Raw genomic sequence first — 26,885 nt, 5'->3', positions numbered from 1 at the left:
ATGGTGGGCCTCCACGCTCCACATCGTTACAAAGTCCTCAATTCTTCCTAAAATCTTTGATGAGTTCATCCTACCTGTTGCTGTCAGAGTTGAAGGTCTCAATTTTTTATCTGGACTAATGCAATTCATCTTCCAGCCTTGCCTGCACCCTCACAACTCCTGCTAACAGAGCAATCTAAAATGCAAACTTAGCCATTCACTCTCTTGAAACAAGATTTTCAATGGCTGCCCAAATATCTCTAGAAGATCAAGTCCAAGTACCTTGACTTGACCTTCATGAGCTGGCCCTTGGGAACTCTCACTTTAATTTCAACTTTCGCCTTTCAGACATAGAACCACTTGTATTTCTATTAATATGTCTCACCATTGTTTCCCTCTTTAACTTTGCAAATGCTATCTCCTCAGGAACCTTGCCCCATCCCTCCTGATAAATGGCTATTCATTAAAAAATTTAGGTCTAGGTCTGCATCTCTTATGTGAAATCTTTTTTGACAACTTACAGTTCACTTCCTCCTCTGTGCTATGTCAGTAAACTTCTATAATTTTAATTACACTATGGTAATAAAATGAATTATTTATATATCTCCCTCTCCTGTAACGCCATGAATTTCATAAGAGCAGGGTCTAGTTCTTATTCATCTTTCTCTATTCAACAAATACCTACTGAATGCCTAAAATACCAGGCACTTTGGCTGGAGTGTTCATCTAAAACATGTATGGTGGACCCCTTGTCCAGTTTCACTCTCGTGGTTTCAGTTACCTGTAGTCAACCGTGTTCTGGAAGAAGACGGTCCTCCTGCTGTATCTTCAGAAGCTCAGTAGTAGCCTAATGCTATGTCACAATGGTTATGTCATTCACCTCACTTCATTTCATCGTGTAGGCATTTCATCACCTCACATCATCACAAGAAGGGCGAGTAAAGTACTCATTGGAGAGAGAGCACATTCACATAGCTTTTTTTACAGTATATTTATTGTTCTATTCTATTATTAGTTATCATTATTAATCTCTTAGTGTGCATGATTTATAAATGAAACTTTATCATAGGTATGCACATATAGGAAAAAGCCTGGTATAAAGAGTTCAGTACAACCCACAGTTTCAGGCATCCACTGGGGGTCTTAGAACGTATCTCCCACAGAGAAGGGGACCACTGTGCAGAGTCTGGAGTCAGAAAGATATGGGTTAAAATCTTACTCATCTGAGCAATTGACTTCATTTTTCTAAGTCTCAATTTCCTCATCTGTAAGAATGGTGAAATAATAGAAACTCCATTATCTGGCATAGAGTTTTTAGTTGGTCAATTAACAGAAAATGTCAGGTAAGTTGAGAATCATAAAAAGGCCCCTATTCTCTTACACATTTTATTTTCACCTCAACCATATACATACGTATTTATTCACCCATCTCTTGACACAAGCCTAGGTCTTTCCTGTAAATATGTCTCTGGTGTCTGCAGTCTCCTATCGCTTCCTGGCATAAACCAAACCTATAATGTCTTTTCAGTAACTTCCAGGTTTGATTTATTTAAAAGGGAATAAGAATTTAAAAAACATTTGTGAAGCCACCAAAGTACAGAATCTTTCTCCACATTTCCATGATTTGTCCCCCAGTCTTTTACACCCTGGTCCTAAACTGATAGCAATTTTTTTTTCAAGCAATTTGCCCTACTGAGTCCTTCCAGAGAATTCATCTTACTTTTACACGTTACTTTACTTTCTGTGTTTTGGTACTTTGACATCTAGGGCTTTGCTGATCCTGGACAGCCCGCCTCTCCCTGGGCTAGCCTGTTCCCGGAGGGAGGAACCCAGTCCCCTGTGGGCACGCCCATTACACACAAGCCCACCAATCCAGAGCCGGTACCCGCCCCCGCCCCGCCCCACTCAGCCTCTCATACTCGGGACCACTGTCCGCGCCCGGATCACTCTAGGACCAGGTTCCAGATAATTAGGGACAACCCCTGTTCCCAGAGCCCCTGAAATTATACAAACGAATCAATCGTAAGCCTGCTTACCCTGACTTGTCTGTTCCTTCCTGTGAAAACCCAATAAAGGCTGTTACCTGTGCTTCTCTGCCTTCCTCCTTCTACCTCCTGACAACCCCAGCGCTTCCCTGCAGGACCCCCATGGCCTGGTGTGCCCCCTCCTCTTGGGATCTGTGAATCAATAAACCATCTTTTCAATGGCAGTTATCTTCTGATCTGTTGTTCCTGCAATGCCTAAATAATAATAAAACCTGTATTTTAAATGTGTGCCATGCACATTGTCCTGAGAGGAAATGGAGTGGCTTTTATTTGGAAAATCCAGTTCCATGGAGAGCAGGTGAAAGTTTCTACTGGAGCCACCTCAGGGTGACTTGAGGCACTTCGCCTGGTACCTGGCACATCATAAGAATCCCACTGTTAACTATGTCACAATAAGCACAATGAGCCACAGCAGCGAGTGGCCCCTGCGTTCAGCCCACTAGAGCAACTGTCAGGAGGTCCTCATTTAGCCCAAAAGGGCAGAAAAAGCTCCCTGGGAGCTGCCAGGAAGTCCAGATCAGACAGGTTGAGGACTCAGGCAAGCAAACAGTGTGTGCCAAGGCCTCAGGCAAGTGAGTGAGTGGCAGTTACCCTGTGCTTAGCACGCCGCCTGGACACACAGGAGGCATGCAAGGTGTTTGTTTTTAATTTAAACTGATGCAGGATCAGGTCCAGTAATAGGCAGGAGACTGCTAAAGACCAACTCTGACTGCATCATGTTTTCATGTGAGCAGAATCCCCCCAGTTCACTGAAAAGCATGCAAGCCATTTCCCACAGTAGAGCATTAACTGTGCATGTATAAACTGCCAGCCCTTCTACATGCTTGGGACCACTAATCCCTGGGCAAGACAGTAACCAGGACACAGCCCCAGCCCCTGAAGACCTTGCAATGAGAGGTGATCCCTGCCTAGGACACAAATGAGGCCCATGCGAGAGTTCGGGGGGAGGCCAGCCAGCCCCAGCCAAGCAGCTGCTCCAGGGGCCAGCAGGGAGTGGGTTCCTGGTGCTCCCTCCTGTACCCACCCCTGAAGACAGTGGCCTGGGAAGAGCACTGTTTTTATATTATAAGGGGCTGGCACCTTCTGGACCAGTGTGGCTCCAGACAGGGACATGAGTCAGAACAGCCGTTCCCATTCCAGTCACGGGATGGCCACAGAGCTTTGGTGTGTTTCCTCACCTGAAGAAAGGAACAACATTTAACTTCCCTCTTTCATGCAGGAGACCTAGGAGGTCATGAGAATTCACTGAAAGAACAAGAGATCTTTCATAAGCCACAGGAACCCAGCCTTTAACTTTCCACTTGGTGGGACTTTCAAAATCAATCCTGTTCAATCCATTTGTTTCTATCTTTAGTGAAAATCTACAATACTCTCACAGGATTCAAAGTGATCAGAAGGTGCTAAAGTTGCAACTAGAATCAAGCCACAATCCCTCACACAAAGGATGAAAAGAGAATAGAAGCCAATATCAAGTTCCTCACACAACTTCAATTTAAATTAAACTTCCTTTAATGAAATAAAAAACAAACGGTGCATTGCATAATATTTGTGGTCACAGTATAAAACAATACAATTAGTTCATATAACATTGGATATGGACAAAAATACACAAGACCCTTTCTTTGTCTATGTAAAATTCGGCAGATCCTTATGTGCCACGCTATAAAAGAAAGTCAGTCAACATTTTTCTCCTAGTGATCTGCGCACAGTTATCTGTCACTGAGAATTTGGTCAAACAGCAGAGGAGAACTTACCCAAATCCCAGTTCCCTTCTTCCTCTGTTGTCATCGGCACAGCTAAAAAAAAAAAATTTCTGAAAGTAGCAAATTGTGTAGTATTGCTTATTATTCCTGCCACAAAGGCTCAGTCTTTGGCTCACGGATGTCAGGCCATGGCTGCAGGCAGTCTGCGAAGCAAGAAGCAAGAGCCACCAGAGAAAACTACAGGGTTTGGGTGGGAGGGGCCTCCTTTCCCAGATCTTAGGAAAAGCCATGAGGATGGGGGGTGGGGGACACACAAATAAATACATTTCTAAATTAAGATTTAAATCTCATTGGTGAGTCAGAGTTCCACTGTCCCATGAAAAATCTGAAAAGCTGTTAAAAAGTCAGAGTTTGTGTTTTTTCTTTTTTTAAAAAAGTGAAAAGTGTATGTAAACATTATAAAGTAAACAATTTAAATTAATTTCGAGGCCTCCATCTGAACATAGCTTAGGCTCTTTCTGGGAATCTGTTTATGGTTAGGAAAAAAAACCCAAACTTCATAAAGTTTCTTTTTGTTAAGAAGTGCAATTTCATCTGTGTGAATCGTGGCTACGTCCTTCTTCCATTCACACCAGTGCTTCTGGCAGGAGCTTCTTCTATGTGTGTGTGACACCAAGCAGGCACACCACAGGGAGGGACCACTTTGTGTGGAGCGCTATTTGGTACAACAAAAGACTGTATCTCACACTTTTAAAGGGACACACATTACGGGAAAGTTTATGTCCCTGGAAGGAATGAGGTCCCTAATACAATGCCCTGGGATTTCTTTCCACTTCATACCAGCCCCATGGACAGAGGGTGGGGTTGGAATTAATGCCGTAACAACCTCAGCCTCGAACTGCAGTAAGTTTGAAAGGAAAAGATACAGTGTGTGAGCACATGTCACCTTTACCACTACCAAGTGTCTGGTGTGACCCATCCATGGTTTTACATATACCTGGGGCCACCTGGGCACATCCAAAGCTAAGTAACCTTCCTTCTACCAAGAAGGGCCTATGCTACAATAATCCTGAATTTTCTTTTAAAGTGTGACAACTGCATGGGCCCGGAGGGCACTATCTATCACTAACACAGCACCTGTTTATATGTGTTCTCTCTTTTAATTCCCCTTTACACAATCGCCTGCAACCCACCTCCTCTAAAATAGCAGTTAGGCAATGACAGGTAGAAAACACCCTCATCTGGTGCTATGAAAGCCCTCTCCTCTTCCTCTACTCACGCATGCTCTAGAATCTAGAGTTTCTATCACGGGTGGTTCCCCTTGATGGGCACAACAAAAAGGGAAAGCCAGGTGGAAATATGCCTCCCAGGGGGGACTCGGTGGTAAGTGCAGAAGGAATCAAGGGTAGCAGAATGAGGGAAGAGGAGGAGAGGATGGTGAGCTGGGAGGAGTATGGCTCATCCGGGCCATTGTGACAAAGAGCCACACATGAATGGCCATCATTTTGTATTACTTTATTGCTCAAAACAAATGAATCTTTTTTCCCTTCAGAAGTTAGAGCAGTGTTAGATCCTTCAGAGCCAGGAGAAACACACAGAGGATTGGAATAGAGGGCATGAGTCAGAAAACCCGACTGGGATGCTTCCAAATGGCCAGTGCAATGCAGGGGTGAGACACTTCAGGGAGCAAAGACTGCTTTTGGTCCACTGTCCTACTCCTGGTCCAAGCAATTGGGAAAAATGGACAGCTCTCAGGTCTACTTTGTAGGTTGTTCACATGGTGATAAATTGCTGGGTTTCATTCATGTTCCTAACAGGAAAGGAAACATACCACAAAGTATACCCTTTCTCACTAACCCCTGCAGGGGATCTTAAGAAGACTTGAAGGACTGAAAAGGTCAGAGAAAAAGCTTGGTTCTTCCAGGCAATTTATGATTCCATGAAGTCAGTCGGTCTAGCATGCAGCAACATGCCTTCACAGTAAGAAGCCCAAGTGGCCTGTGAAGGACATGGGGCTTCTCGGGGTTCCTCAGCAGTGCTTGGTGGCGAAGGCCTTTGCCTTCCACAATGGCAAGAGAGGGAATGGAGGTGGCTTCTTCTGCCTGACGAATGAGCACCACTGACCCTCCTGGCACGAGCTACAGAAAACTAACTCCCAGGATCCCCAGTCTGCTCTCCCGGGGGCCCTGTGAGGGCCAGTGGCCTCAGAACTATCAGACTGAATGTCTGTTCCTCTCCTTTATTCCAATCTCCTCCTCCTTGCAGACCAGACCTTCTTACTGCCCTGGACAGAGGTGGCTGTGTATTTTTCTTCATATTCATTCTTAAGGCTAAGGTGGCAAGATAAGGTGCTTGGTGGAGAGCCAAATTCTAGATGCCAGGGCCGTCATTTCAGCACTCTCACAGAAAGCAAGCACAAAATAAATGGAAAGGGGGCAGAGAAGAAAAAAAAAGCATTTGGGTTCAATAAGAAAAAGTTGCATACTGCAAGTTTAGAATTCAAATGTAGTCTAAACCCCTGAAAATAGGGGCTGGGTAGGATAGTAAAAGCCACAAATTAGCCTTCAGCACAGGTCTGTGTTGTCTTGAGGTCAGGGCAGAGGGCTGCATTTGGCAGCTCTCAACACAGACCTCCAACACAGAGGCCAGCTCTCAAGTGGGCAGTTATAGTCTCACCCAAGACAAAGAACTCTGAAAGCCATCACCCCTTCCTCACCACGACCCTTTGGAACAGAAGATATAAACACATACAAGTCAGAGACATCTATAAACCAGTAGGAGAAAAAAAATCAGACAAAGGTTAACCGTTAAAAAGCCGCAGCTGGGAAAACACACACTTGATTGTTCTACCAGAAAGTGCTGTGGGAAGAAGAGTCGTGTGCTGGTAAATGTCCGCGCTCAGAACTTGACATGCAGAAAAGAGGGAGCGCCAAGTCCCACCTGAGATTAGAGAGGACTGGGTTTTAGTGTAACACACTGCACGTTAAAGTATCACTGTCCTCTTCTCGCACAATTTGCTCCTGGACCGTCCCTCTGCCGTGGCTCCTCCCAGGCTGTGGCCTAGTCCATCTCCATGGACATGAGCCGGCGGCGCTCCCGCCTGGTCTCCTGGACCTCCTTCTTACAACACCAGTGGGAGCTGCAGTACCCGATGAGGCAGGACAGGAGCCCGATGATGGTGGACAGGCCCACACCGATCAGCAGTGGGTACTTGAAGGCATTCAGCACTGGCAGGGAGAGGTCAAAGGGAGCCACATTAGGATGTGAAGGGGACGGCCCCAGGGAGACCACCGCCTCCCTTCCCCACAGCATCGCAGCTCTTTCATCCTGCATACAGCACCGAGTACGGTGCTTGAGACAGGAACAACTCAGCCTATCTGTCGAAAAATGAGCAAATATTGCCCCACCCAATTCTGTTGGGGGGGAAAAAGGAAATAAGATTTCATTTGATGTCTTGAATGTCAACTTGCTTTTTAGGCTTTTGGCAGGAAATTGATTTTTAAAAGTCAGTATAAGGGCACCACACATTCAAGCAGCAGATGCATCCTTAAAAAGAAACTGTATGTAAATCAATTCTATGCATCAAATAACTGAAGGGTACTAGGGGAGCTATTTTAAGTAACACTATAGTAAATTATATAGCGAAGTGAATAATCACTCCATTACTTATTTGGTAAATCTGGATTTTCATATGGAGTTACTTCAAGCAAGGAATTTCTAAGATGCAAATATGGTATAAATGACTAAGTTTCCAGAAAGCACAAACACTGTTCACACCCCACATCCCCAAATCCCATGTCACTTTCCCTCATAAATACCAACCCTTCTCGGATGGCTGCTGGTGCTGCGGTGGGGGTCTGACATTTAATACAGCTTATTTTTCACAAGAGCCCTATGAGAGATTATTATCCCATTTTACAAGAGAGGGAATAAAGAATCAGAAAGGCTAAGTCATCTGTGGAAGAGCTGGGATTCCATTTCCAGTTGGCCCCAAACTGATGTATCACTGGGGAGACATACTATAAGGCTCCTAGATAGCTTTGGAGGCCACTGGACTTTAATTCTCTCCATGGGGCTTTTTCAATTCATGTTTACTCTTCTTCAAGCTTTTTGAAGAGAAAACATGTCTCTCATTAACCAAGGAACAACTCCCTCTCTTCCAGGATGCTCAGGGAACAGAGAGTAGGGAAGGGGGCCCTCTGACCACCAAATGAGTCTGACCCCAATTGTCGGGGTGGGCCAACAATCCAAGAGCAACCCCCGTGGACTAATAACACTAGGAGGAGCCTCCCTTTTCCAATAAGCAAAACCAACAGGAGGGCCAGAGTGGCAGGGACCCATTCACAGCCTCGCCTGGGCACCTGAACCCACCCTGACACTCACTGTTCTCTGCCCTCTGCCTGCAGAATCTCTGCCAGCTCTAGGACACAGTAAAGTGGGTTTGTATAGAATGTATAGGAAGCACCCAAAATCTTTCCATTAAGTCTTAAAAATCATTTCCTGATGGTGCTCCCAGCACATGATACCAAAGCTGAGAAAACAGCAAGGGCTGCTTATGCTCTTTCTGGGTCCCAGTCCAGGCCAGGCCCAGAGAGAAAGCAGGCTGGCCTGTGGCACTTTCCTCAAATGGTGGAAACCTGGACTCTGTCGCCTGCAGCACAGCACAGAGAGAATACATTCCCCAGACACCGAGAGAAGTATTTGCGTGTCATTCTCACCATCCATCTTCACAGTTATGAAGACGGGCTTGGAGTAGATCTCTGCCTCCTTCTGCCAGGAACCTGTTGGTGACTTCACCCACGGAGTCACGGAACAGAAATAGTTGCCAAAGTCCTGGTCCTCAGAGCCATGCACTTGCAGCAAGAATTCCAGCATGCTCACGCGCTCCAGGCTGAGGCCACTCCTCCAGGCTCTCTGGGCCGTATTCACAATCCCCTTCCGATCCAGTGCAGACAGGAGGACAGGAGCCTTGTCCAGGCCAAAAGAGTGGACCGCAAACCAGGACACATCGAAGGCCATGTCATCTATGGGTCACCAAGTCAAACCCCTGGGTAAGTGCAAAGGCAGAAACACCACAAATGGCTAACACGTATGTAGCCTCACTAAGGGCCAGCATGGCTCTACATGCCTTAGGTCTCACTGACTCCTGTGATGAAGGGATTATCACATCCGCAGTCTGTGGTGGGACCAAATACCTTGTCTGAGGTCACAGCGCCAGGAAGCAGCAGAGCGTACAGCTTAACCCAGCTCACATCCACTCTCTGAGCCCTGATATGCCACCACCCAGCCTGAGGGGCATAGGAAGAAGCGTCAGACCCAAAAGCTGCCTTCTTACAGGGAACATGAGGTGTAAGCTGGTGTGTAGAGACACTGCATGGTCTGGATCTTAAAGAAAGCAAGATCTTTTGCCTTATCAGGCAGAAGAACCTAAGACTGCAAGACTCAGTTCAAGGAACAAAATGTACATAAAGTGAATCATACAAAATTTAGAGTTGTAAACAGTTTAAATTTTATTGTTTGCTGTGGGTTTTTCTCCCCCCAGATAAGTGCTTAAGTTCAAAACAAGAGAAGAAGAGAAGAAGAATGTCAAGTTGAGAAAATTGAACATGGTTTAACAGTCCCAGAGAGTACTGCTGCTGAATCATAAACTACTCTGCAAAATTAAGGTTCTAGCAACGTCAGATAAGTTAACATGGGCATAACAGATAGAAGACTTTGGCACAGTGGTAATTCTCATGGCAAGTGAAAATGGAGCACGTGTCATAAGCCTGTGACCTCTTCCTTTCACTGTTACCAACCAGCACCAGCTGTGTCAGGTCTGAGATTCATCCAGCAGGCGAGAGGGCCTGTAAGGCCACAAATCCTGTTTGATCTTAAATTTGTGTTAGAAGGCTTTCTATGTAAATGTTAACAAAAACTTTGTTAAACAAAAAATAACATTTATTCACTTAGTAAAAATACACTAATAACCTCAAAAAGCACATTATATTCGGACACTTACATGTTAAAAAAGAATGTAAGCAAAACTAAAAGCAATGATTTCTATAAATTTACCCAAATGATAATTCCATTTCAACTCACTCTAAAAAGACAGGGGCCACAGCAAATCTCAGTGCCACCTATAGGATGACAGCTTTCTACTGATGCTCAAAATACCTTCTTTTTTCTTCATGGACCCAGTGTGGCACTTCAGCATGAAATTTGGTTGTTCTCAGTGTACACGTCACCTCTTGCCAAGAAGACCAACTTCCTGGGGGCAGATGGAGTCCTGTAACATCCTCCTACCCTCACAGTGCCGCGGCAGAGTGGGCACCTGGGTCTCCGTCAGGTGCTCAGCAAAAACTCGAGCTCAGTGCTGCTGTCTGTGGCCTGCAGGGGCTGGGTGGTTACTGAAGACAAGAAGCCATAGCTGTGTCCCCATTACTTGTGCCCACATTCTAACTCTAGTTCTGAGTCCTGCCGAGACCCATGGTGCTGTGGCCAGCATGAAGGGCCAGGTCGCCTAAGCTGGAGCCCCAGCACCAGCTCTTGTTAGCTGTGTGACCTACACGAGTCATTTCAATTCACTATGATTTAGTTGCCTCATCTGTAATATGGAAATAAACATAACCCATGATTAAGCTGTCTTTATAAAATGCTTAGAACAGCATCTGGAACGCAGTAAGGTGCTCAGTGCAAGTTAGTTGCCATGAACATCCCTGTCTCCACAGTTCAACACACATGCTTTCTACAGATAGCTGCTGCTGACGGGAAGGGCACTACTGCCTACAGGAGAGACTCTTGGTGCTGTGCACGGACCACCTGATGTGCTGAGCCCCCAGCTGCTACATGTGTTGGCTGGTAAAGCTCTCACACCTGGACCCTCCCCCAGAGGACTGGCCTTTGCTGACAGAAGCCACCTCCTGGAGTTTAAGAAACACCCTTGCTCCCTCACCACTGAGCCTATGGACAATGAGTGACTGAGGGGATGCAACAGCCCAGTCCCTGACCTCAAGGACGCCACACTCCGTGGTGCATCCCATGTTCTAGAGCTTCCCGGGGGCAGTTGGACTTGTTTTGAATTCACACGTTTCCATGCATTACCTATTTCCTCCCTCCCTCACCATCTTCTCCTAAGAGCACATCTTCAATTAATCGTTTGCATGCTTCTCTCAGGCTTTGCTTCTAGAGAACCTGACCTACAACACCACCTCTAAAAGGCCATGACCTACCCCAATCCATTCCCCTACCTTGGCACAGGAGTGCCTTGGCCCTTGGCCCACTTGCGTGTCCTTTCCAAAATAGGACTGCTTCACAGCCCAAAGAATGAATGAGGAAAAACTCAATTACATTAAATTTAATTATTTGGAATCTTCCACCCATACAGCCCAAAAGTTCTAGAAAATTGTGGCCTATGGAACAGTTACCTATAGCTTATGCAGTTACCCTGGAGAAGATTTTTATATTAAGGGCACAAATGGTGACCCATTAAAAGAGAAAGAGCATTTAAATGATTTATTTGTGTATATTTCCTCAGTGAACTTAAAAGGTAAAAATGGGTCCAACTTTTGGAAAGGCTTTCGCTCCTCTTTCCCTGGCAGCCTCTTGTAATTCTGCCTTGCTTTTTCCACCTTCGCGTCCAGCTCTGCTCTCGATCCACTGTGCAGCTCATGCAGGACCAAGGCTTCTCATTCTGTAGCCCTGAGAACAGAGCTAATCAGCTCTGCTGGTCTGGGTGGGTTTCTTTCTTTTCCTTTCCTTACATCTTCCACAAACTCTTCTCCTTTTTCTTACCTCTAAAGGTCAACCATGTTCAGGTTCCCTCTGAGCATCAATTTTGCTATCAATCAATGAGTCAAAGGATCAGTAACCTATAGCCCACGCCAAATCCAGCCCACCACCTGTTTTTGTAAATAAAGGTTCACCGGCCCAGAGCCAAGCCCATTTGTTTACATAGTGCCCCTGGCTGCTTTCACACAACAGAGTTGAATAGCTGCTGTAGAGACCATCTGGCTTGTAAAGCTAAAAATACCTCCCACCTGGGTCCTTTACAGAAAATATTTGCTGACCCTGTACTGGTTGCCACTGAATCTCAACTGGAGGTTCTGCAGGAGCTAGACCCAGGGTGGCAGCCATCCAAACCTCTACCCTTCAACATGAACTCTGTCCAGGCCCCTGCTTGCAGTGTCCAGGCTGGTTTCACTATAGGCCACCCTCACTTTGCTTATAACCTGAACTTTAACATGGAATGAAAATCTGCTTCCTATTTCGACCACAGGGCCACATGTCCAGCACTTGCCACATGGAACTATGTGAACCCTGTACAATGTGGCATCAGGAGGTGCATCTGGGAGAGGCCATGGCTCTGCCTGTGATGGGGTGTGCAGTACAAAGATGCCTCCAGCCAAAGCATGCGAGGAGAGAAGGACTGTCCCCAGGCAGTGAGTCCGGTTCTCCACGGTTGTTAGGAGAAGGCAGAGGTGGGCACAGTCCTGCTCAGCAACAGACACACCCCATGGGCATTTTGTGTTCTTTGAAACCCCGAAGTTCTAAGAGTAAGACAAGGACATCCACTGGTCACTGAAGTGTGCCAAGAAGAAAAGGTATAAGGCTGATGACCCACAACTCTTAGGCATCCTGCTAGCATGCTATTGTTTTCTGCAAAGAACAGATTTACAAACATTACCAAGAACTTAAAATCCAATAGCAACCCTGGTCACTTGCTACTCTTTTGCTCTCTATTTCTTCATAGAGTTAATTGCTACCTGGTATTAGATTATATGGTGATTTCTTTCTTCTCTGTTTTCTTAACTAGGTCGCAGGCTCCAAGAAGGCAGACTTGGAGCATTTTGATCCCTCCCCTATTCCCCGCATCTAGAACAGCACCTGGATATAAAAGGAACGCAACAAGTATCTGAGTGAACAGATGAATGAAAGACAAATGAAGGAGCTGGACTCTGCAGTGGATTTCAAACCAGCTTGAGTTAGCCCCAGGGGGGCCCATGGACCACCTAGACAATGCAGATTCAAAAGTGCAGATAGGTTTCCAAATCATTTAACAGATAGATGCGCCCATCAACAAGTATTTATTAGACATCTAGTGAGTACAAAGTACTGAGCTAGGCAGTTTGGGGATAAACAGACAACCCAATCCTTGGCCTCCATATCTGTGTACCATAGTAGGGATGATATAAGAAACATTTACAAAAAGCAACATGGAGAAGAAGGGGTGGAGAGTAGTACCTGGATCCAGTGCTGTTCCTTCAACAGTGATGATACAAAACAATTTGATTAGATCTCCCCGGATGACTGATGGTGTGTTTGAATGCACAGAGGCATTAAATACAGGACCTGGAAGAAAGTGATGTGCTGGATTATTCTCTTTCACATTTCTGTTTAAATTACATTCTTGGCACTCTAAAGGGCATCTCAATGTGGCTCCATTCCCCGGGAACTGGGCTAGAAACTCACAAACAGGAGGTGTTGTAAGGCTGCCTTTTTACCACTCTGAGAGACACATGCATTAGGCACATCCAAGTGAGCTTTATCTTCACATTACAACCAAAATGCACTTCTTCCTAAAGAATTACTTTTGTTTCTGGCTTTTCCTTTACCTCTTCTCTGCTGACAACCACAGTCTCCTTTGAAATCCACCCCAGCTCCCCCCATGCTACAGCCTGGGTTGTTTCTGGTTTGGGAAATGTGATTCACTTGCAGGCCAGGGTGGGTAGATCAGAGGTATGAGGACTGAATCAGTGCGCTTTTGGTCCTGGTGGAGCAGGTGGCCTCATCGTGCTGGGTGCTGGGGATAGGGGCCCTGCTATTAAAAGCCTGAAATGCAGTCAAGAGACAGACATGACAACATTTCTATAATGGATGGTGGGAGAACTGAAAGTATGGTTCTGATTCTTGTATATTGGGGGAGAAAATTGAGGCAGCCTGGACAGCATGAATATTCCCTTAAAAAACTACCAGATCGGACTGGGCTTGCACACCTTCCTGAGAACACTCCCTTAACATCTAGTTTACTTTAAATAAGGCCCCTTTCCTTCTTCCAAAGACCAGCTGTTTCTACCCAAACCATGCTAACTCCTCACAGTACCATCTGCTCCCTACAGGTTTTTGAGTTGTAAGGTAATGAGCACATATGAGCAACACAATATGAAGTATAAAGACTGGACACATAAAGAGAATTTAGTGCTGGAATTTAATAGTATTTACCACAGAGTCAGTTGGATGCATTTGATTGTAGACATAATTATTATCTTGCTATTTGATTACAAGGCACAAGTATGTGATTTATTAAAATTTTTTGAAAAGTATACCCTGTGTGGAAGAAATCTGTGGCTCCTAGCCCCTTGTTAGGCAGAGAGAGGTAATAGGTACTATACTTTTTTTTTTTTTACCCTTTATGGTTCACTTTTAGGTGACTACATTACATAGCTTCAGGCCAACCTAATTCTAAGAGCCCAATATTTACCTTTTCTCAATTTCTAATATCTAAGAATAGGCAAACCTGAAGAAGTTTCCAGAATACTAACGCTATGGATTTCCCTTGGGTTTCCTAGGAAGCAAAGATAAATGGCCCTGGACCCGGATTCTGAAACTCATTAGAAGCTAAAAGTAGAAGTGTTCCTACCTCGTAAATCAGATTACCAAAAAGGAAAATGTACTTTCCCCCCCTTACATGAGAAATGACTGTGAGAAAAAGTGTAGAAGTTCATGCAAACCAATGAGGCAAAGAACTGAAAGTGCTATACTTTCATTTCAACCAGAAGAGTAAGAAGAACTCATCAGATTGCTTTCCTAACACAACTACATGAGTAATCTGCGTTTTGCTGGGGAAAGGTGAAGGGGCTGTAGGCCATGGGTAGGTTCTGCTGAGAATTCACATCAGCCAGAGAGCAGCAGGAGGGCACTGAGCTGCAGCAGGTAGAGAACATAACAGAATGGCAAGGAACCTGACCTAATTCTGGATGCCCTGTTCTTCAGTGAACTCAGCTCTCAGCCATGATTCCCGCAGGTCCTTACCACCTGGCTTTGGTCAGCTTCAGCAGTGAGCTGGGGAAGGATTAAGTCAGTTGCTCTGTGTTGGCTCAGTGATAATGACTGAGGGGTACTTTGTGCCATATATGGCCATCTTTGAGTACAAGTTAGTAGCAACTACAGTGAGAAAGGGGACCACATTTTTATTCTCTGACTAGAAATTTCATGGTTATAAAATGGAATTACGCTAAGGGGCTTTCTTAAAGTGTCTAGGCTCCTTCCAAGGAACATGAAATGATAAAACATAAAGAGATCCTAATAATGGGTTTAGGTTTCTATGTACTTAATTTGAAACAGCAAAGAAAGACCTACCTAATTTGCACAAAATTCACTTTCTTTTCTTTATATCCCCCCGCAAAACCAAAATGCCTTCTAGGTCACAAGTTACAAGTTCTCATGTCCCCTAGTGGCTATGTCTATGGGCACAACAAAGAATTTGTGCTATGGCTCACTGTGCAGACAAGGATCTGGGAAGAGACCTTCATTGTGAACTATTCACAGCTGTGGATTTTCATTTCTAATGAAACCAACAACTCACTGTTAATGTGGATCATTATCCCAGGCTTAGAAATATTTTTATTATCGCCAATTTCTGTGGAAATGCTGTTTTGTAAGGGAATCTGTCTGGTTAACTTTACAGATGACAGACTATGGCACAGAGAACTTAAGTGAACAAACAGTCGCTAGATATCCCCCAATTCCTAGTCTGCAGAGAATACACGGGCCACTTGGCTTTTAAATACAAACACTGAAAAACCACGTTCCAGCTCCAGACCATAAAAGAAGGCTGTAAACAGCAGTTCTCTGTGAAAGCCCAACCTGCAGACCACGTGCATGTAATGGTTAGGGTACCAGTTAACCCAGTTCTTGTAGGGGTAGTCATTAAAGTTGGAATTTACCTAAAACTCGTTATAACAGGGCAAATGCTTATCTTATATAATGTTGAAGGTTGGGTGGGGGAGGCGGGAAGCAGGTCATAAAATTATATATGCAGCCTTATCTCAAAGTCATGAAAAAACATGGAAAGAAAAAATTCTAGGAAGACAAACAACACAAAAAAAATGTAGAATTATGGGGTGATTCTGTTTTCCTTCTTTCTACCTTACTAAATTTTCAAATTTTCTCTACTAAGGAAATTTTATTCTTCTTTTAAAAGTCCAAAATCTTTAACACCATCACATTTAAACCATATTTCCCCCCTCCCCCGACACTTTGAGTCAGTAAAATTTATGGCTCAGTAGGGATGTTGGGAAACAGTCCTCATACCAAAAGGCAAGTGTCCTGAAACCTGGGCACAGAAAGGTGGACACCAAGAAGGACCTCTTTGTTATGCACTGATTTTTAAGAAGTGAAGGCTCTTCAGTATTGTCAATTTATGGACATGGCATTATGTTGGGTGCTGGAGTTGATGGCAGCTTCTCTTAATTAAGCTGGCCATGACAACTCCATGGACTAAATAAAATAAAAACTTTCAGCTATCTATTCAACCTGGAAGCTACAGTGATTTTATCTCTTATACTGGAATGTAAAGACTGGATAAACAGATTCAATACCTATTCCTCACCCAGAAATAGAAAAGATTTTTATATCTCTCCTTCCCCCCATAACAGGTTTAAAGAAATATCAAATAATAAAGGTAAAACAAGATAAACTACTAGACAGTAAAACAGCCACACATTTAAAGGACAAAAACCACACAACCATCTGAATCTCAATAGACACAACAAAAGCATTTGACAATACCAAACACCTCTTCATGGTAAAAGCACTCAACAAACCAGGAATGAAAAAGAAGCTCCCCTAACTCAACGAAGGGCATCTATGAAAAACCCACAGCTACCACAAACTAAATGGTGAAGGACTGAACACTTTCCCCTTAAGATCAGGAACAAGACAAGGATGTACACTTGTGTCACTACTATCAACATTGCACTAGAGGACTGACCAGGGCAACTGGGAAAGAAAAAGGAATAGAAGGTATATTCAGTTTGGAAAGGAAGAAGTAAAACTGTCTTTCTTCACAGAGAACATGATCTTCTAAATAAAAAAGTCCTAAGGAATCAACTAGGAAACTATTAGAGCTAATAAACAAGTTCAGAAGGTTGCAAGATACAAGATCAATATATAAAAATCAGTTATTTCTGTGTACTGGTAATAAACAACCCAAAAAGGGAAAAAAGAAAGTAATTCCATTTACAATAGCATCAAAAAAATAAAAATATTTAGGATACATTTAATAAAAGAAGTTCAAGATTTGTACACTGAAAACTTGAGAACACCACTAACATAAATTCAAGAAGACCCAAATAAATGGGAAAACACCGCCTGCTCATGGGTCGGACGACAGTATTGTTTGACAGCAATGTTCTTCAAAGTGACCTACAGATTCAACACGATCTCCATCAAAGTCCCAACTGTATTTTGCAGAAATTAATAAGCTGATCCTAAGATTCATATAGAAATGCAAAGAATCACAATAGCCCAAACAATCTTGAAAAAGAACAAAGTTCGAAGGCTCATTCTTCTTGATTTCAAAACTTACTACAAAGCTGTAGTAATCAAACAACGTGGTACGGTATAGGAACAGATGTACAAATCAGTGTGGTAGAACTGAGAATCCAGAAAAACAAGTGTGCCTAGACAAGTCAAAGGGGGAAAGAATACATTTTTCAAAGAAATGGCACTAGAACAGCTGGGTATTCATCCGCAAAAGAGTAAAACTGATCCCTTCCTTATACCATGCACAACAATTAACTCAAAATGGATCAGAGCCCTAAATGTAAGAGCTAAAACTGTAAAACTCTTAGAGAAAACAAAGGAGTATATCTTCACAACCTTGCATTAGTCAATGGTTTCTTAGATATGACACTAAAAACATAAGCAACAAAAAGAAAAAAAATTGGAATTCATAAAAATTAAAAACTTAGGTGATTCAAGGATACTTAAGAAAGTGAAAAGACTACCCAACAAGTAGAAGAAGATATTTCCAAATCACATATCCGTTAAGGGACCTGTATCCAGATTCCATGAAAACTACTAGTCAACAATAAAAAGACAACTCAATTTTGAAATGGGCCAATGATTTGAATAGACACTTCTCTAGAGAAAATACACAGATGACCAATAATTACATGAAAAAATGCTCAACATCAGTAGTCATAAGGGAAATGCAAATTAAAACCACAATGAATTATTACTTCACACCTGCTATACTAGGTTGTCTATAATCAAAAAGATGGAGAATAACAGGGTTTAGGGAGGTTATGGAGATGTAAGAATCCTCACTGCTGGTGGGAATATAAAATGGTGTAGCTGCTTTGAAAAACAGTCTGGCATTTCCTCAAAGAGCTAAACAGTTACCATATGACTCACCATCACTTGTAAGTAACAAATGAAAACTAGTAAACTAATGTTTCTATCAACAGTATTCATAATAGCCGAAAGGAGGAAACAATTTAAATGTCCATCAACCTGGATGAATGGAGAAACAAAATGTGATATATCCATACAATGTAGTATTATTCAGCCATACAAAGGAATAAAGTATTGATAACATGAATGGACCTTGGAAATATTATGCTAAATGGTCATGGTAAGTCCATTGATCATTAGATGATTCAATTCATATGAAATGTCCCAAAAAGGCAAATCTGGAGAGAAAGTACATTAGTGGTTGCCAGGGATTAGGGGTGGGGAGATGGGAGTGACTACTAATGGGTACAGTTTGTTGAAGTGATTCAAATGTTCTGGAATTAGGTAGTGTAGAGGGTTGCCCAACTCCAAATATACTAAAAATGACTGAATTGTATACTTTAAATGGGTGAACTTTATGGTATGTTAATAAAGCTGTTATTAAACAATAAAGCTTTCTTTCTCAATAAAGTTGTTATTAAAAACCAAGCAGATATATAGTGAAAGGGACCTGTGTTTTCTCTGCTCTTTTAAAATCTAAGGGCTTAAATCAGTATCTACTCCTTATTAATCAAAAGGTTAAGAGATTAAAAGATGCCAGAAGATTATTTCACTATATACTATTAAAGGCTATAATAGTACAAAATAATGAAAACAAACTTTATGAAGACCTAGTTTAACATAAATGGTAGTTCAACAAATATCTTGTACAAAAAATGATTCAGTTAAAACTTGAATTTTTACAGGTGAGTATGAATTTACACATTCAGAAATTTCTAACTGGAATCCAAGATTTAGTGAAAACATTCAGTATTGAATATACAAATGATGATCCTTCACCTTGCTATTCTAAATAAGACTAGGTATCAAAAGCTTTTATATCATCTATATGCTGAAACATACACACACATAGGTTCATCAGAAAAGCTTAGTGAATTACACAGATGAGTAAGAAATATTTGTATATAAGAACATGTACCTATGCCATTAAAAAAAGGGGGACCATTCTGCCTTATAGCATAAAAACATTTTACCTACTAAAGATAAAGTGAATTCATTAAAGACACAAAAACACAGATGACCCTTGAAAACATTATGTTAAATGGAAAGCCAGGCATGAAGGTCACATATTATATCCCATTAATGTGAAATGTCCAGAATAAGCAAGTTTACAGAGACAGAAAGACTGGTAGTTGCTGGGGAATAAGAGGCTGAATGGGTGGGGATTGAAGGGATGTCAGCTAAGGGATGTAGGATTTCTTTGGTGTGTAATTACATGTTCTACGATTGTGGTGATGCTTGCACAATTGTGTAAATAAACAGAAAACCATTGAATCACATCCTTTACTTGGGTAAATTATATGGCATGTGAATTATATCTCAATAAAGCAGTTAAAGAAATGAAGCCATTGGATCAAAACCCCAGGGTCTCTTTGAGTTCAGTCTATGATTCAACAGGGTTCCCTGCTCACCTGTGGTCTGGAAGTCTATCTGAATAGGATTGGAGAGACTGGTTGCTGCTTCTCGCCACAGGCTGCCCCTAACAGGAGACCAGGCTGTCACCATGCAGCGGTACAGCCCTGCATCTGAGACCTGAGTTTGATACATTCGATAGCGAAATTCATCTTCCTGCACTTTCTCTAACACAACACCATCCACTCGCGATGCATCTGTCCAGTTCTCCAGCTTCACCACAGAATCCTGGTCCAGGGAGATGATGTACTTCGTTTCATTGGGACTGGACAGGTCCCCGACAGGCTTCTCAGCGGTGATGAGAACAGAGTAGCGTGGTGACTTAATATTCTTGGAAGACACTTTACAAGTCATCTCAAATGTATTTCCTGCAGCAAAGAAGGGCTTTAGCTGCCTCGCCTTCACCACAAGCACAGAATCTAGAATGAAGCACCAGAAGAGATGATTTCCAACAGGATTAGTGAAAATGAATATGCATCTGAAAGCACAGCGACAAGGAAAGGGGAATGGACTTGCAAAATGTCACACAATAGCAGTTTTCTTTCTAGAAACTGAGAAAGAAAATCACATGTATCTGTAAGCAGGCTGCAAACCACTCCGCTGGATGAAGCAGAGCAGTCTGAATGATTTAATGGGTTTGAGGGAAGAGGCAGCCAACAGGTGAGAATCTGGCTTTGAGGATTTTCATCAAGTCCTTGCTGAGTTTCACCCACAGTGAGAATCCGCTGGCGCCCTCAGGATGTGAGGTAGAGCTGTAGTACTGAACTGGGGAGACACGGCTGAATACAAACCCAAGTCAGGCTCTAAGCAATGCCAACTGCTTCTCCTCCTCTGAGGTTCTGCTGGGTGCAAGGAAAGTACCCTTAGCTTAACCGGTCTGCTTGGAAGAGTAAAGCAAGGAAGAAATGGGTCCTCTCTGTTTAATCATACGATGGTAACATTACAGAGCAGATTATTACTAAAGTGACTGGAGCACACACCTGAGACCTAGGCATCTGCACAGGTGCTGTTTCATACTTTTGAGCAAGTGTCTATAGTACACTAGATTTAAGGGAATGACTCCTCCAAATTATCTGTCAAAAATTAATCCCTAAGCATATACACATTATAAGACATCTATGTTAGAAGAGCTTAATGCCAGGCACTTGAAAGGTACTCAAGTATTTGTTGGATGGATGAATAAATAAATTAAACACATTCTTTTGATCCTTTACTGAAATCATTAATTCTATAGTCTGTCCAGTTACAAAATGAAACTTTTACATTGGGTTTTTTGGGAATAGCTGCTCCCCAAACCTATTAGCAGAACACGTATGTTATGGTGTCTGCAGGATCACTGACTGCTGAGGTTCCATTGAACAGCCCACGTTCTTGCCCGGTTCTCCTCTGAGCTTGGCAATCTCAGTACTTACTAGCCCAGGCCCCAGGGCTGCCACAGTAAACCCTCGCTGTGCGTGCTAGTGGAGGAAGACGTATGGTTGATAATCACTGATGGTGATAAGTGTTTAAGAGGAAATAAAACAGGGAAAGAAGATAACAGGTTGGGGGCAGGGGGTGTCACAGTTTTAGAGTGGCCAGGGACAGCTTCCCTGAGAAGGCATCCAGGACCTAAGGGGGTGAGGGAATAAACGCTGTACCCATCTAGGAAACAGCACTCCAGGGGGAGGGAGCACCAGGCAGAAGGCTGTGAGGCAGAGGCACGCCTCGTGTATCTGCGGACGCAGGGGAAGGCAAGGCGGCTGAAGCAGAGCTGGTGCTGGGGAGGCTAAGGGTGGGGGCGCCCAGGCCAATGAGAGGACTCCACGCTTCTGCTCTGAGTGACATGGGGCGGCTCTGAGGAGTAGGGCAGAGGAGTTTCGTGATCTGGCTTACGCTTTAACAAGATGGCTCTAGCTGCCACTTGCAAGGGGAGAAGCAAGGAGACCGGCTATAAGGCTGGTGATATAATCCAGGCAAAAGATGACGGTGGCTTGGTGACAGTGTGCGTGAAAAGTGAGAAATCGATTTTGAGGAATGAATTAAGGATGAAGGTTTTGGACTGAACAACAAAGGTGTCAGAGAAGATTGAGGGAAGAGTGGAAGCAACATTTGAACAGAAGTTTGAGATCCCATTATACAAGTGGAAAGAAAGCAATACAATATTGAGTCTGGAGTTTTGGAAAGAGGTTGAGGGTAGAAATATAAATTTGGGAGTCACTAGTGTACAGGCGGTATTATTTCAATTCACGAGATAAGAGGAAATTACCAAGGGAGTGAAGATAGTAGAAAAGAAATCCAAGAACTATGTCCTGAGTCAGTCTGATGTTTGAGTGTCAGGAGAATGAAGGGCAAGCAGCAAAGGAAGCTCAGAAGGCAGAGCCATGAGACTGGAGGAAAGCCTGGGAGGGATGCACCCCACAATCCCAGGAGAAACCGAAGTATTCCAGGAGGAGGGAACCTTCATCTGTGTTAAACCCTGCTCCACGTCAGACGACTAACCACTGGACTTTGCAACATGTCATCAATCACTAGTGATCTTACCATGGGCAGGGGGGCAAAAGATAAAGTGGGTACCCGTGAGAATGGGAAGAGAGAAACTGGAGACATCAAGTACAGATAAATAAAATATATGGCTACAAAGGAAAGAGAGAGTAACAGGTGAGCAAGAGAGAGGGGGAGCAGAAAGAGGAAGGGGGAAGTGAGATCAAGATTAGTTTTTAAAAAAATCCCAGAAAACAGAAGGTCTAACAGTATGTTTAGGCCAGCAGAGAAGGTTCAAGAGAGAGACACCGAAGACATCGGGGAGGGAGCCACCTGCCTGAGGGGTGAGAGGCCAGCCTCTGCTAGAGCATGAGGCCGAGCAACGTGGGCTCAGCTGCTGGGGTGGTGTGTGGAAATACTCCTTTAATTGTTTCTGGTTTTTTAGGGGAACAGAAAGCAGGACCAACAGCTGAGAGTGAGGCTGGATGAGGTTTTCAGAGGGAAGTCAGTAGGCAAGAATCATTTTGGAGAGAAGGGAAGAACCCAGATTAGGGAAATGCAGCATGACCCCCAGGTGGCGGTAAGGGCCACTTGACCTAAGTGATCACAGATTTAAAGTGAGGTCAGTCAACATGTTTACATGTTTTTATCCAACCACATTCAGCTCTGCAAATGCAGGTAGGGAGGTCGCAGAAGGTTGCCTTGAACTGGGCTGTGGTTTAGCTGGAGTATAGGACACACTGAGAGTGGGGCAAGGCAGCAATTATAACTGACTAGGAATTCAAGCTAGGGGACAGTACGGTGACTACGTATCTTATCCTACCTCCCACCTCTGGACATATCTAAGGATGAAAAAGGGTGTCATTAAAAATGACACAGGAGGACAGTTGTAGACTGGGCTCTCCCAGGCAAACAGGCCACTCTATGGAACAGAAGTGAAGGCACAATGGGAATGAAAGAAACTCAAGCAGTAGGATTAATGGACTGTCATTGTCAGCCCAAGGTGCTAGGGATGAAGGGTTGATGTTGGAGTACTAGAGGGAGTGATCTAGAAAGACAGGACGTATATTTAAAGAGTAAGATGCTTGGAATTGAGAGTATGGAGGGCTTTCAGTGAGCAGAAAGCTGAGATGGTCTAGTGTAGGGCATAAGCATGGGAGGGAAAGACCAAAACACGACAGAGGACAGGATGAACAGAAGGAGTACCAGGGACTGGGAGTGAAAGGTTTACCTACATCAGGGTCACAACCTAGGCTGCACAGGAGAACCATCTTGGGAGCAATTAAAAATCCTAGTGCCCAGACTATATACACCCTCAGGCCAATTAAGAGAGAATCCCTGGTGGGACTCAAGCATCAGTATTTTTTAAACCTCGTTGGGTGATTCCAACAGGCAGCCAAAGTGCGAGCCAGCTCTCTACAGGGATAGTGAAGCTAGCAAGACAGGAGTGCCAGAGAGAAGGGCTGCCAGACAAAAGTTAATGCCTTCCGAGGATGAAGGAGGAGGAGCGAGGAGTCAACAGACCATGAGAGGAGGTGGTATGAGCTGATGACGTGAGATTGGAGGCAAGATGGTTTTAGGGAGGAGAGAAAAGGGTTGAGAAGTGGCAGTGGGGGACAAGGAAGGCACCTGCCCTCCTAGACCCAGTTGTACGTGGAGTGTGGGAAGAAAGCACCACCTCTCAGGAGGACTCCAGGGGGAGCAGGTCCTCAGGGGGGAACGAGGGGGTGCATGTTCAGTGTAAGAAGGAGAAAGGCATTTGCACAGATGAGTTGCAGCAAACAGGGGACTCTGCTGAGTTCTAGAAGCCCTGTTTGGGGCCTGGCGATATAGGAAGGGGGAAGGAGTCAACAGAGGCACGTAGGGGGCATATCCGGGGCACGAAGGGCGACTAGGAGGCCTGGGCTCCCTGTAGTGGCAGATCAGAGCAACAATAAAAGACTTGATGAGTCTGAGGTTCCAGGAGAGGCAGAGCTCTGCGCTTTCAGGAGGAGATGCACCACAAATGTTTCTTCCCTTAAATTCTTGTCACTTCTCTCAAGAAAAAAATCTCTCTGAATGGATGATTGGCCCCACAATGGCCTGTGGCTGTCCGCCCACTCTGCGGCACCTAAATGTGCCCGCATCCAGCAGAAAGTCGTGGATACAGACAAACCCCCAAAGGCCTGTGACGTTCAGAGCGCCCAGTGGAGCAAGTGTCAGCAGCTTACCCCAGGCCCACTGTGAGCACCAATATGATCTGCCACCACCGACTGAAGCCACTCCCTCATCAGGACATTCCCTGCCCAGCATCACCCTCTTAAAGAGGTTCAGGCTGTAGGTAAGGGCAGTTGTCAGTGAGCATGCATTTCTTGGATTCCTAGTGTAAAGGGAAACCTGTAAATGCAGGGCAGTTGGACACCAGGTACCATGTGCAGCTGGATGATGTCAGCCAACACAAAACAAAGCCATCAACGAGCAAGAACAAAGCACCTACCTTCTGATGCCCAAAATATGTTTACAGGTTTGGAGAAGACATCCTTGCTCTTTACCCAGCTGTCATTACGCTGCTTGATCCAGGCAGACACCACACAATAATAATTGCCTCTGTCCTCCTCTGTAGTCCTTTGAATTCGGAAACTGAACATATCTGTATGTTCCTTAGAAAAAATAAAGTCTCCGTCCTGGGCCCGTTGCTTGCTCCTGTCCCCATATTTCAGGGTCCAGTCCCCATTCATGACTGCAAGAAGTTCGCTGGCTACCACATCATCACTGCGCCAGTTGATCCTGTAGTACCAGGAAACTGTGAAACGGACACTAGCCTCTGGGCCCTTTGCCTCTACTATCCGGCATTCCAGCTCGGTGAGGTCGTCTGAGAACTCAGGCACCTTAGAGGCATTCAGGTACACCTGATAGTCTGGTTCTGAACAAAAGAGAGAGGGGCCAGGATAAAAATATCAGACAGAGCAACATTCTGAGAGTTAGCAAAAGGGCTGAGACAACTACTGCTCCCACCCAGATAACTATGTGCCTGTCATACTGACAACAGTGATAGAAATGAAGGTCTTGGCATTGGATGGGAAGACTGTGGTAAGCGTTTCTCACACAGAACTTGTACACTACCCCTACTATGTCCCCCGAGAAAACCTCCCAAGGCCAGAAGCCAAATGTCCCTGATGAGAGTTTCTCTCCAGGGCTGGGGTCTCCTGTCCCTCTCCCCAGGAGGTTAGAGTCTCTGAGGAGTTTCCACACTCTGCCAGGATTTTCTCTGGAATGACAAGCAGCACCCACAGACCTACAAAGCCCCTGTGCAGCACCACAGGGAAACCCGAACCCAGAGCACAGTCCTGCACTTGAGACCGATCCCCACTGAGGTCCGGGCTCCTGCCATCTGTGGACATGCCCCAAATGCAAGGCCTGCAGTCATCATCCCCCCATCTGTTCTTATCCTCACTTTATCAGTTCTCTGACTTTTTGCACCGAATCTGTGTTCAGTGGTCAATAAACACCACTACCCTCAAAGCCCCGAATGGTTCTTTCCTTGCCACATGTAAGCCGCCATGCAGGCCTGGCAGCCATGAGGCCAGGGCATGGTGATCCCGGCTCCAGCACAGAGCACTCCCCCTCCCTGCGGCACGCACAGACTCCCCCAGGTGTGGGAGGATAGCCAGCACTCTCCAAGTGGCCCTGCCACCATCACAGTCCTTGCTATTTTCCATGTGAACAAAAACCCTCCTTCCTGAGGTTCACTGCATCAATTTAATCTTTCTCTAGCTCCACATTTCTGTCTTCAGGGACCCCAAGGCCTTTGTCCACACTTGCCAAGGAGCCGGTACTGAAATCCCTTTGTCACCATCTCTCCTCTCCCACCACCACCACCAGCCCCCAGCCCTGCCCCTCCATGTGTCTCCAGTCACCACAGCTTCACACCTCTGTGGAGGCCTGTGTGCGGTAGCCCTCTGCTCCTGACTGACCCACAAACTTGTGCTTCAGTGTAACCTCCTCCTTTCTGGGCCCCTAGCATGACAGCCAGTTCTCTGAGCTCCCACCAGCTGTGCAGGTGCTCCTGCATAGCAGCCATCCCACTGTCACTACTCCTTGCTTCAAAGCCTTGTCCCCAAGCTCCAAATGCACAGCCTTGTATGCAGTGGCACTCAATAAAGGTTTGCTGCCTCAGTGCTAAGGCTTTTAGAAAAGGCTACATTTTTCTTTTGTAACACTTGGCCTGCTAGGAGAAAACTAATTCTACCTAAAGAGAGCTTTCCATTGCCAGCACTATCTTTATTCACATCACCTCAATCAAATGGTTTGGTTTTATTTAACACAGCTTTTATTTATGACTCATTCAGATTATAAACTGCTGAGGTCAAGCAACTGTTCTTTTGTGATTTACACTTCTAATGAAACGTATAACATCATGACTTCTCCAAGAATGATTCAGCGACCAGGAAAAGGAAAGAACTCAAAATCTTAATTCCCTTAAATGTCATCTTCACAAACATTTAATTGCAAGTGAGGTTGGAACCTGTGCCACATAAAGTTAACCCAGAGGCCCTGCCCTCCCACAGGCGCACCCTGCCGTGAGCTGGACACTGCAGAGAAACACCGCAGGCTGTGAGAACCTCCCCCTGCCTCCTCATTTCCCAGGTGAGTGTGCAAAGTCATACAGCTGGGGGTTTCCTGCCTCCTGGGCAGAGAGGTAATGCAACCCACTGCCTCTTAAGCAACAGCTGAATGTGGAACAAACAGCATGGAGATGTATTTGCACCACCGCATGCACATGACTGGGTTATTCCTGAGTTAGCCCACA

The 26,885-nt window shown here is 44.6% G+C and overlaps 1 protein-coding gene across 1 annotated transcript in view; it reads right to left on the bottom strand.

Annotated features, from left to right (window-relative positions):
* Positions 1–3,515: 3,515 nt before the first annotated feature.
* Positions 3,516–26,885, bottom strand: part of PTGFRN (prostaglandin F2 receptor inhibitor) — a 74,451-nt gene continuing 51,081 nt past the window's right edge. Inside the window, exons 5-9 of the mRNA XM_036924467.2 lie at positions 24,573–24,998; positions 19,636–20,055; positions 12,950–13,057; positions 8,446–8,751; positions 3,516–6,954 (exon numbers count right to left, since the gene is read on the bottom strand). Of these exons, the coding sequence (XP_036780362.2) occupies positions 6,788–6,954; positions 8,446–8,751; positions 12,950–13,057; positions 19,636–20,055; positions 24,573–24,998 (1,427 nt within the window). The 3' untranslated portion in view covers positions 3,516–6,787. The remainder of the gene's footprint in view (positions 6,955–8,445; positions 8,752–12,949; positions 13,058–19,635; positions 20,056–24,572; positions 24,999–26,885) is intronic.

This window comes from Manis pentadactyla, chromosome 4, assembly GCF_030020395.1.
Source record: "Manis pentadactyla isolate mManPen7 chromosome 4, mManPen7.hap1, whole genome shotgun sequence".
In the NCBI taxonomy this organism is placed as follows: Eukaryota; Metazoa; Chordata; class Mammalia; order Pholidota; family Manidae; genus Manis; species Manis pentadactyla.
Note: the sequence above shows the minus strand (reverse complement) of the source record. Positions and strands in the feature narration are given on the sequence as shown.